At 30.7% G+C, this 12,388-nt stretch overlaps 1 protein-coding gene across 1 annotated transcript in view; it reads left to right on the forward strand.

The window, feature by feature from the left end:
• Positions 1–12,388, forward strand: part of LOC132720693 (condensin-2 complex subunit D3-L-like) — a 60,611-nt gene that overhangs the window by 11,014 nt on the left and 37,209 nt on the right. The window contains exons 9-16 of the mRNA XM_060704876.1: positions 7,550–7,606; positions 8,269–8,378; positions 8,882–9,080; positions 9,508–9,665; positions 10,396–10,550; positions 10,759–10,926; positions 11,394–11,527; positions 11,997–12,112. Coding sequence (XP_060560859.1) covers positions 7,550–7,606; positions 8,269–8,378; positions 8,882–9,080; positions 9,508–9,665; positions 10,396–10,550; positions 10,759–10,926; positions 11,394–11,527; positions 11,997–12,112 — 1,097 coding nt within the window. The remainder of the gene's footprint in view (positions 1–7,549; positions 7,607–8,268; positions 8,379–8,881; positions 9,081–9,507; positions 9,666–10,395; positions 10,551–10,758; positions 10,927–11,393; positions 11,528–11,996; positions 12,113–12,388) is intronic.

A 12,388-nucleotide genomic window follows, 5' to 3' on the forward strand; every position in this document is an offset into this window, starting at 1 on the left:
GGTTGCCGTTGCTGTGCAAAAACTTTAATGTTGAATTTTCAAGGTATCAACATGAAACTTGGAGTTCTTAATTATAATTTCTTCATGATAAGATACAGTTGTTAGACAAGGGGCATAATTATGAAAGCAAGATTTTATGGATTATGGCCCTTTTTAGCTCGACTATTCGAAGAATATGAGAGCTATTGTAGTCGCCCCGGCGTCAGCGTCAGCGTCCGCGTCGGCGTCTGCGTTGGTTAAAGTTTTTTGTAAATTCAAATATCTCAATTATTGCTTGAGATATTCAATTGAAACTTACAATACTTATTTATAGTAACAATATACATCAGATTGACAAGTTGGATAACTCTGCCTACAATATTTACAGAATTATGCCCCTTTTTAACTTAGAAATTTTGGTTAAAGTTTTTGTAAATTCAAATATCTCAATTATTGCTTGAGATATTCAATTGAAACTTACAATACTTATTTATAGTAACAATGTACATCAGATTGACAAGTTGGATAACTCTGCCTACAATATTTACAGAATTATGCCCCTTTTTAACTTAGAAATTTTGGTTAAAGTTTTTGTAAATTCAAATATCTCAATTATTGCTTGAGATATTCAATTGAAACTTACAATACTTATTTATAGTAACAATGTACATCAGATTGACAAGTTGGATAACTCTGCCTACAATATTTACAGAATTATGCCCCTTTTTAACTTAGAAATTTTTGTTAAAAGTTTTTGTAAATTCAAATATCTCAATTATTGCTTGATATATTCAATTGAAACTTACAATACTTATTTATAGTAACAATGTACATCAAATTGAAAAGTTGGATAACTCTGCCTATAATATTTACAGAATTATGCCCCTTTATAACTAAGAAATTTTGGTTTAAGTTTTTTTTTTGTAGTCAAATATCTAAATTATTGCTTGAGATATTCAATTGAAATTTACAATACTTTTTTATAGTAACAATGTACATCAGTTTGCAAAATTGCATAACTCTGCCTGCAATATTTGCAGAATTATTTGCCCCTTTGAAACTCTAAGAAATTTTGGTTAAAGGTTAAAGGTCTTCAAAGATATTTACTTGAAACTTTACACATGTACTTAGGGTCATAATTGGAGAGTCATAATTGAATGTCACTGACCAAGTTCCATAACTCTACTCGCATTTAGGCTGATTCATCTCCCCTTTTCTACTTAGTCTCTAGGTTAATGTTTACATGCAAGTTTTACATATCTCAATAACTATTAAAGATATTTATTTAAAACTTCACATATGCATTTAAAATCATAATTGTAGGTCACTGACCAAGATCCATAATTCTATCTTGCATTTAGGCTTAGTTAATGTTTACATGCAAGTATTACATATCTCAATAACTATTAAAGATATTTATTTAAAACTTCACATATGCATTTAAAATCATAATTGTAGGTCACTGACCAAGATCCATAATTCTATCGTGCATTTAGGCTGATTTTTCTCCCCTTTTTCAACTTAGAAATTCATAGTAAAGTTTTGCTTTTAAGCTGTTATCTTCATAACTACTGAAGAGTTTGTGCCTTTTTTGGGACATTTTTATGCATTCATAATAATAAAGCAGTGATTTACTTGATAAAACATCTTTATAACAAGCCTGTGTACCTTTTCGGTCAATTTTATGTATTCATAGGTAATTAGTATTATTATACTCAATAAAACACCCTTGTGACAACATTTTGAATAGTCGAGCCAATACTGTCCTCCGACAGTTCTTGTTAATTTACAATTTTTGTCAAAATTGCCTATTAAGTAGAATAATATAAAAACTTTGTTAGATAAGGGGTATGATCCTAGAAAGCAATATTTTCAGAGTTATGTCCCTTTTTACCTTATTGCCTATCATAAACCATCATGCCAAATTTGTATAGGTTTTGATTTCTCAAAAAAAAAACATCTGTTAATTTTAGGATTATATTTTATTTTTTTATTATTATTTTTTATATATGAAATAATATTATTGAGACATCAACATAATAATTTATAGCCAGAGTGCACAGACTGCATGGATGTGTAGCCTGGCTTCACTGTTTACATAATACACAGGGAAAGTACTGAAGATTTATTGTTTTTATTTCCACAAACATGTTCATTCAAACACTTATAAATAAAATAATTACTTAAATAAATCAAAATGAATTATAAAATTTAATATAAATACCTTTTTTTTCATTAAGTTTGAACATTAATTAAATCCTTCCTTTCTATCACAATTTTATAACAGTTTTCAGCTCAGTGTCTACCTTAAGTATTAAGTCCATAATAGTGTTATAAAACATTCCTGTAACATAAGATGGATAAATTCCTCCAATTAAACTTCAATAATGTTTTCAGTAATTGGTATTTAAAATGTTGACAGATTTTCTTTTCATGTTGTTTAATAGTATCTGTTTATAATCACAACACAGGCAAGGTTTCCCCACCCCGGTATCATTTTCTAAATGGAATATTAATTGACAAACCACCTGTAATTATATACCATTGCATTTCTGGTCTGAAGATTTCTGTCATTGATAGTAGATTGTTTCACCTGTAAAGCTGAAAATTGATATTTTTAAATGAATTAATATTTGAATTAATTATTCTTGATTTTTACCCAATAATTGCTGAACAGTATCAAATTACCTACATTGTTCTATTTTGTATCACTGAACATTTTTTATACAAAATGAGTGAATTGAAAAACACATGAACTTTAATAAAAACTTGCCATTAATAATTAATGTAAATGTAGAGCGTGAAATATTGCAAACTATACTGCTCTACAAAAGAATGTGTACTTTTCCGCCTTCTGTAAATTTTTTTGATATATCAGTGTTGTTGTTTTGTTTTAAAAGTTGTATCACAATTAAAGTTTGTTTTATCATATATCCATTAATATTCCATGTGTATCTTGCTATGCAGTTTATAATGGAGAAGTCAAATAAATTAAGATGCCATAAAATCTCATGCATGTAGAGCTGTCATTGATTCAAGGCAAGGCATATCAATGATATATCGATATCTGGTGACAAATACCAACAATACTGATATCTCCATAATTAACTAAAATTACTTGTCTGTCATTCATTTTTTACCTGTTTAAATGATTTCATTTGAAATTAGTGTCTTGTTTATAAAGCCCATTGATTTTTATTCTAACCATATTTTGTCATCATTGCTGTGAAATATTTCCACTATGTAACAACAGATAATGTGAGACATGGACACTTGCTTCTGTATATGTTTTGGGTGAATTTTCCTAATTTTTTGACATTTAATTTATAAAGTCAAAATTAATTTTTGATTTTTGAAATGTGTATAGATTATTGATCGACAGAAAAATATCAACGATACAAGTGATATTGTCTCTATCAATGACAGCTCTACATACATGTTCCTTACAGTATCGGTTCTCTGTGACAAGTTGTGATGAAAAATCTAAGCTAAATTTAAATATGAATATTAACTTTTTCGGTAGTATTTCTGTTCAGTGTAGTAACTAGCACTAGTCTTGTTCTATTTGTACAATTAAATGTTTACTTAAATACTTATTTTTAGTGAAGATTTTTAAATCCTTAAATATTTAAACTACATGTTTGTCCAGCTTATCAAAGTAAAAAGAAGAATATATAGGTGTTATTTATTCTAAATGTTTTCATTGTATAGATTGTTGAAATACAAATTAATGAATTTTTTTTGAATTTTTTTTTACCCTTGAGGTTTCAGGGTCAGACATAATACACATGTATTAATGTATTAGATTTAAGGCATAGTTGTGGTACATATATTTAAATCACTTTTAAAGCCAATTTAATCAAAACTGTTGCTAATAGTATTTTATTTTAAGTATGGGTTAAAGTTTATTAGTACATATTTACAAAATTAAATTGGTCAGGCGCGGTACAACCGGCTTAGTGTTTTAATTTTTTGTTTATAACCAGTCGATTTACTAGACTGATTAACAGTTTGCTGATTTACCAAAGTAAATGTGTTGCAATTCATTTGAAATACTGCAATCCTATTGGACAAAAAATAATTTCAAACACTAAGTGAAATTACTACATTGTTTAAGATGATAAAAAGAAAATTGCTAGTCGTAAAAAAAGGGTTTGACTGCACATGAGGATTTAGATATAAATATACATCAAGAATTGTAAATTGTAGACAAGACAAATACATTAAAGGACATGCATGCAGCAAATCTTTTATTGTAAAAGAATTATAGGTGCTTTTCATGTAATGTGCATTACCTCCCCTGGTCACTCAACATTGTTATATTCTTTAAAGATTAGAAAAAATCTAACATTTCTAACTTTTTAGCTCACCTGTCACAAAGTGACAGGTTGAGCTTTTGTGATCGCTTTCGTCCGTCCGTCGTCCGTCCGTAAACTTTTACTTTAAATGACATCTCCTCATAAACCACTAAGCCAATTTCATCCAAACTTCACAGGAATGTTCCTTTGGTGGTCACCTTTAAAAATTGTTCAAAGAATTTAATTCCATGCGGAACTCTGGTTGCCATGGCAACCGAAGGAAAAAACTTTAAATATCTTCTTTTAAAAAACCCAAATGGCTAGAGCTTAGATATTTGGCATGAAACATCTTCTAGTGAGTGTCTTCCAAGTTTTTTCAAAGAAAATCCCTGGGGTCAAAATTGGTCCTGCCCCAGGGGGTCGTTGATTTTCCCTATATGCATTATTGCATATAGCAAAAACTTAAAAAAAATCTTCTTTTAAAGAACCCAATGAGCTAGAGCTAAGATATTTAGCATGAAACATCTTCTAATGAGTGTCTACCAAGTTTGTTCAAATAAAAGCCCTGGGGTCAAAATTGCCCCGGCCCAGGGGTCATTGATTTTCCTTATGTGTGTATAGCAAAAACTTAAAAAATCTTCTTTGAAAAAACCCAAATAGCTAGAGTTTAGATATTAAGCATGAAATATCTTCTAGTGAGTGTCTACAAAGTTTGTTCAAATAAAAGCCCTGGGGTCAAAACTGGCCCCGCCCCAGGTGTGTCATTGTTTTTAACTATATGTGTATAATAAAAACTTAAAAAATCTTCTTTTAAAAAACCCAATGAGCTAGAGGTTAGATGTTAAGCATGAAACATCTTCTAATGGGTGTCTACCAAGTTTGTTCAAATAAAAGTCCTTGGGTTAAAATTGGCCCTGCATGGGGGTGGGGACAGAGGTCATTGTCATTATATGTGTGTAGTAAAAACTTAACATCATGAAACATCTTCTAATTGGTGTCCTCCAAGTTTGTTCAAATAAAAGCCCAGGGGTTTAAACTGGCCCCGCTCCGGGGGGCCTATTTACAGGTGAGCGACCTTAGGGCCATCATGGCCCTCTTGTTTATTTAAACTAATATAATTTTTTTAGATATTGGTGTCAAGTTATATTTTTCTTCATATAATTTTATATTTTTTAAAAAATCACCTAAACTGTTATTTTATCTCTTTTTTTAAATAATATGTAATGAATAATGTCCCCCAAATGACTGCCACTATTGTCAAGCAAGTTTTATATTATAAGAAAAATTCAGAACATAAGTGTTGTATAACAGAAATAAAGTAAAGATTTGCATAGTCACAGGGAAAAAAATCAATATTTTAAGGTTTGTTAAATTTTCAGAATTTTCTTATGGTACCATTATCAAGCTAAATTCTACCAATTTTTACAGGCATAGGTCGTTGCAAAAAATAAATATGTACATATATATAATTATGTGTATGTAATACATGTAATGAGGGAGTGTGCCTAAGTAGTTCACTAATAGGAAACAGACAGGTAGCCTTGTCAACAGAGCATTGACCTTAGGTTCCAGTTCCAGCTAGACAGCACATTTTTTCACCTTGTGACAATTATGTTTTTTTTATAAATGTAAAAATTTATAAATGTGAAGATTTTTTTGTGTAGCCACAGTGTGTATAGTCAGGGTTTTTTTCCAGTATTTTGGGAACATGACCCATACCCTTGAGATTGGGAATTTTAGCGGCATTTTGCCCAAAATTGGGAAAAAAAACACAACATTTTCAAGTTTCCTGAGGCAATATATTCCTTTTCTAATATTATAGGATTTAGTTCACAAAAGTAGGTCTCTGATTTTCAAATTTTTGAACTGTGTTATTGTATGGTGTTTTGACTTTACACCTCCTGGATGTTTCACCCTCAAAACCCTGGTGTTTTCATCAACACTTTTTTTCAATTTGATAAATATATGAAATAAATACCATTATGGGTTAATATTATATATAATATAACACATACTTGCAAACAATTACATTCATGAAGAAGATTTTTTTGACATAAATATAGTGAAATTTCCCTGGGAAAATAATTATAATCATATTTATATCAGCTATAAGTCTTCATGTATATATTATTTCATTTTTTTTTTTGTTATCCAAAAATTAAATACCATAAAAATATTGATTAAATAAAATATGTTTTTATATAACAGATAAGAACAATTAGAAGTGTGAAACAATTTTGAATAAAGCATTATAAACACAGGTTTATTAATTACTAAATTAGCACCTTTAGAAGTGTGTAACTAATAGTTCTTATTAGTTTTTATAAAATAGGAAATAAAATTATATGATGAAAATAACAGTGTTTATTTTAATTTTATGTTATTGTATTGTGCATACATTGTAGATATAGTAATTGACTCTGAATAAAATTTAGTAAATCTTATCATTTTGTTTTTATCTCGTTTTTCATACATTGATACATATTTGGTAAATTTTATTTTTACATTTTATTTTGAACAAGAATGTCATTTTTAAATAAAATTTCTTAATTATAAATTTAAAAAAAAAAATATTCTCTCAAATTGATTATGTCTATCATGCAAATTTATATGATAATGAGTTATCTGTCATCTGTAGCTGAAAAAAACTCGCACAATTTGCAACAATACCAAACTTTTGCACCACTATAAAACAACAATGCATACTTCAACTCGTATTTGTTGGAACTTAATAACATTTGATCATTGACAGGGACAACTGTATCTGATTTAAACTCGTCGCTAGAACTTTTAAAACCCCGAGAAGGAACATCATTGTGGTAACTCACGGTCACCGTTGAAGGATTTCCCATTAGTACTTGCAGTTTCATTCGCCGTTACCGTTTCAGAAGTACAACTCTTTTCCGAGAGAGTCGCTTGCGTAAACATTAAATCATTTTTTCTGTTTTTATCAGTGCTTTTTTAACGTGTGAAACATTTTGATTTACTTTCACTTTCGAAGGTCGTCGGTATCGTAAGACGCTCGATAAATTTATACTAAGTAATCAAGCGTCTACTTAACACGTGGGTTGTTTAGACGCCGGCTATTTGCTTAATTTTACGTTCCCCCAAAGATCGATTTTTAAAAAAAAAAATTTAAGTTTTCGATTGGGAATTTTTGTATCAAAATTGGGAAAAAAACATACTATTTTCAATTGGGAATATGACCGAATAACGGCTATAAAATCGGCCAAAAAAAAACCCTGATAGTATTTTTACAATTTACATTTCAGTGTCTACAAGCCTTGTGTGGGCAACACCATGGTCATGTCAGATCAATCATTAACTCTGTAAGTTGTCAGCTTATGTTTTATTTATTAACTTTGTCCAATGAAATAAGCATGAACAGTAACGCCTCTGTAGTCGAGGGGTTAGAGTCAATGACTTCTAATCCAGTTACCTCTCTGGCGTGGGTTCGATCCCCGGGAGATGCTTTTGTAGTTTAGCGTGGAGAAAGGTAGTCTAGTACCGGTGTAACTCTCCAGGAATGATGGTTATGAAACTACCCACCTATATGACTGAAATACTGTTGGGAAAAGGCATAAAATGAAACAAACAAACAAAAGTAATTTCAGTTTCATCTTTAAAATCTTGTTATTTATTTTTTTTAATTTGTATGCTTCTTAAAAATTCACATTTATAATACTCATGCTATACTTCATCAAATATTACAATTATCACATTAAACTAAATTATTTAAGGTTTTTTGTGTGTGTGTGTGTGTGGGGGGGGGTGTTTTGAAACAACTTTTTTTGTGCAAATTGTCTCAAAATTAAGCGTTTAAATTCTCAAATCAGGCTTGAAATAGTTCAATAAATGTCAATTTTAGATTAAATTCTGATTTATCTTTCATATTGTCTTTCATATATTTTTTCTGTTTTAAGTGCTTGTGTTGATAAAGTAAGAATTTCTTATTTTATGTCACTATGTTATATTTGTATGATGTTTTCAGGTTTTTAAGCACCTGATGCCAAATTTAATAATGTTGGTAGATATGAAACCTGTTCAAACAGTGACAAAACAAATCACAGTGACACAGGACCATGCAGCCACCTTTGTCTGGTAAAATTTTCTCTGTTTGTAAAGCTAATTCTATTTGATACAGTATAATACAATTTCCGATAAATCTATCAACTTGCAATGAGTGAGTTATTCAGGATTAAGATTATCTTTGATTTCTTACCCTTGAATTCTTTATGTGATAAACTTATTTAGTCTTATGATAGAACAATGGATATATGATAGACTAAATTTAGTTTGAATTTAGAACTATGGTTTGTTGATATTTGGAATTTGTATGTAAAACAGTATAAAATCTCATATAACCACAGTTCACAGGCTGTATTTACTTAAAGTGTACATGTAATTTGCTTTTGTAGTTAATTGATTGTTTTATATTTTTGTGACTTAGTGCTAAATGTATATGCACGTAGATATATATTCCTATCATTTTAAAGGTGAAAATACATGTTATACCCAAATAATTAAATTCATTTAAAAACTTCTTTCGTACACTAGTTGAAAGGAAATTTCATTCATTGAAGTTAATTTTTTTTAAATTTTAGTATTTTGATTAAGCAATGTGGAGATAAAGCTCTGGAGAATGTTCGAACACTGATACAACATATGTGTGTGGAGGTAACAGACCGTGCAGAGTATCGAACCCGGGTCACTCAAACTATTGTTCATATAACAAAGGAAATGCCCAATGAAAGTTACAGTAAACTTGTGAGATGGTTTCACAAACTCTCTAGGAATACCCAGGTATTTTTGATTCTGCATTCTTCTTTTAAAAATCTAGTCTGCTGTTGATATAGAAAAGAAAACGTTAAAATGTAGCTGTATCTTAATTAATCAAGCTAGCTATAAAAGATTTGCTGACATACTCTTGTGACATTTTGTACTTGAAATAATGAACAATTGATATCTGAGGTCTTCCACCACCTGTTTTTCTATAACTTTTGCAATGTCAGTGTGACTTAAAACCCATTTGAGCAAATAAATGAGTCCAATAGAAAAGCGAATCTAATGACAAAAAATTCTTATTACAAAATCAAAATGCATAAAATTGCCTTTCAAATTAAAAGATTGAACCAGAAAGGAGAAAAGAATTCTGAATTTTAATCAATTTGCTGACAATAAGATTCCAACTCCTATGAGACTGTTTCTAACTTAAATTGTGTAATTTTAGCCGAGTAATCGTTGTTTTGCGGTTGAGATCTCCTCAGCATTGTTGGCTTTACCAGAGAGGACAATGACTGATGACGTCTCTGTTGATCTGTTACCGTACACATCACATTCGGCACTACTTGGTTTGATACTAGATAAATGTACTGATGTTGCTGCTAGGTATGTTCTTCTATTATATTGTTTTGTATGTATATAAAGATTTAAGTAGGAAAGGTCCAGCTGAAGTATATCGTTGATATAACAGAGGGAGGGTCTACAGAAGGACATGGATAAAGATGAAAAAGACGGTCATTTACCCCAAGTAAAGTTGCAGGACTTGTTTGAAGTTTGCTTGACATATCAAGACTCCTGATATTTTTGGCACCCTGATAGCATTTTGATTCTTGAAATAGAAATTATTTCTGACCATACTGAGCGATTTTTTCCCTGATATAAGTTGTACTGAATTACAGAATAACGGACCCATTCACAATCACGAATGAACCGTCACAATTTTCAGAATGGGTCCAATGATGTATATAAAAGGTGGACATCTGGTAATATTTAACACCTAAAAGAAAGGTAAAATTCCTTGTGATATAGGGTCTTTTGGATAATCCAAAATAGTATTTTTGATGTTAGAAAGAAAAGGTACAGAATAGATAACAACCAATCTGAGTATAGCATGATTAAAGCAACTGTGTGAATAAATGTTAATTTTTACGAAAAATTTCACAATTTTGCGATTTTTTTCGCAATTTCCATGGTATCGAACCCAACCAAAATTCAGGGAATAAATTGTAAGCTTTAATTTGAGTGAGATAAGTATGATGGACTGCTGTTTCTACAAGTTATAATCAGTTTTATCTGTGAGGAATTCATAAATTTACACATATTTTATTTGTTTTAGTGTTCGAGCAAGAGGTATCTCATGTCTGACGCCATGTTTTGGTTCTAGAGATGAAGGTATTGCTGGAATATTGAGAGAAATTGTCACACCTCAGGTTACAGCTACTGGTCGACCAAATCAACCTAGACTTATTAAAACACCTGGGGCAACTAGAGGTAAACTTGTTTCCAATTTTCTTTTTCAATTTTTGAGCGATTTCTTGTTTGAACTGTGCACATGAGCCATCTCTGGTATTCTGAATACAAATTTATTCATCAACAAAACTTTTTTTTTTAAATTTAAGTATATTTATTTTTTATTTTTTTGCCTACACCATTTCATTTTGGGATGGTTATTATTAATATGTTTTATTGCAACTTCCAGGGCAAGACACAGTTACTATAGCAGATGAAACCTCACAGAGGTCAGAGGTCACAATAGCTCAACAGACCATAGAGGGTGCCAGCACTGTTGACAGAAGTGCAGAGGGCGGGACTAGACCTAAGGACACGCCTATGCATCATGTGAATCTCACACCTGGAGTCAACCTCAGTATGTGATATAATTATGATGTATTTTAGTTAATGTGTCATTTCAACATTCAGTCAAGGGATAAAGAAGAAGAACTGCATAAATTGAGTTTATTTTATTAGTATGTATGTCAAATTTGAATTTTTACTATCTGCTGCTATTTATAAAACATAATCACATACCATATATATCTTTATGTAGGCCCCCAATGGCTATGTAAAATGTCATCAGGGTGCTTTTATACCACAGCAAATTTTTAAAACTATCACGGTAATCCTTTGGTGTCATGTAAATTATTGATATTGGGAGCCCTTTAAAGGAGACCAACTTGTGTATTTTCATGACAACAATGGCCACCTGCCTGTAAGTTTTCCTTGTTATTATACAGCGTCTGAAATATAGATGCAATAAAATCTATAAATGTTTGCTATTTCAATATACAAGTATTTATATTAATATTTAATACATATATTTCACATATATTTCAGATCTGACAAACAGTAAAGGTGTTTTCTCTATGTTACGTAGTAGATTGAATGATAGTAAACAGAATGTTAGAAAGGCGGCAGTACAGGCTCTAGAGGCTGCAGTGAGATTTGAAATGCCAAACTTCACGAAAGAGGTTGATAATGGTTTCTTGTTCTGTTGAACGTCTCAATTTTAGTTTCAACTTTTCTAATTTATCCGATTTGATTTGTAAAATGGACCTGTCCAGTTTTGAATTAGGAAACAGTTCATTGATGATGTGTGGTGTTTCATTATCAAAGTTCTGATAGGAGGTAGACAACAATAAGAAGTCGGATAAGACTGCAAGGAAATGCACCTTACAAGCTTTACTGGTGGAGGATGATCTCAGGTGTCCCTTTATGTATTGTTTGAGGCTCATGGGCACCTGTGTAGAACAGAAAACCTTCCATAAGCTAACTTGATAGCTTCATTTTATGAAAGTATCCATAATCCTATGTTCCTTTAGTGATTCAACCCCATGGAAGGGAGGGCAACATTAAGTTTGGCCACAGCGTCAAATTGTAAGCTTAGAGGCACAGTGTTATTTCAAATATATTATTTCTGATGGTTAATTTATTTTTCAGAATTTAGATTCACTAACAAAACACTACAGGGATCCCGTACTGTCTGTAAGGAAGCAAGTGTTTCAATCATTGAAAGATTTACTGATGGACAATCCTAAAGATACTTTTCTACAGAGGTAATTTTTTTTATTTCCATCAGACATTGATAAAATAGTGTTTTCATTTTTTCTTCAATAATTTGAAGAATAGGAAGAACTATTGTACTCACCCAAGTGTCGGCGTCAGCATCATTCCTTGGTTTTTGCATGCAAGTTTGTATCTCCCAAATTACAGAAATGAATGGTTTTAAACTTCACCAACTTAATTGAAAGCATAATTTGAGTTCACCTTCCAAGGCCCATAACTCTAACATGGATTTTACAGAATTATGGCTCTTTTTAAACTTAGAAATT

Source organism: Ruditapes philippinarum, unplaced genomic scaffold (genome assembly GCF_026571515.1).
Source record: "Ruditapes philippinarum isolate M1 unplaced genomic scaffold, ASM2657151v2 ctg859_1_1_1_1, whole genome shotgun sequence".
Taxonomy (NCBI): domain Eukaryota; kingdom Metazoa; phylum Mollusca; class Bivalvia; order Venerida; family Veneridae; genus Ruditapes; species Ruditapes philippinarum.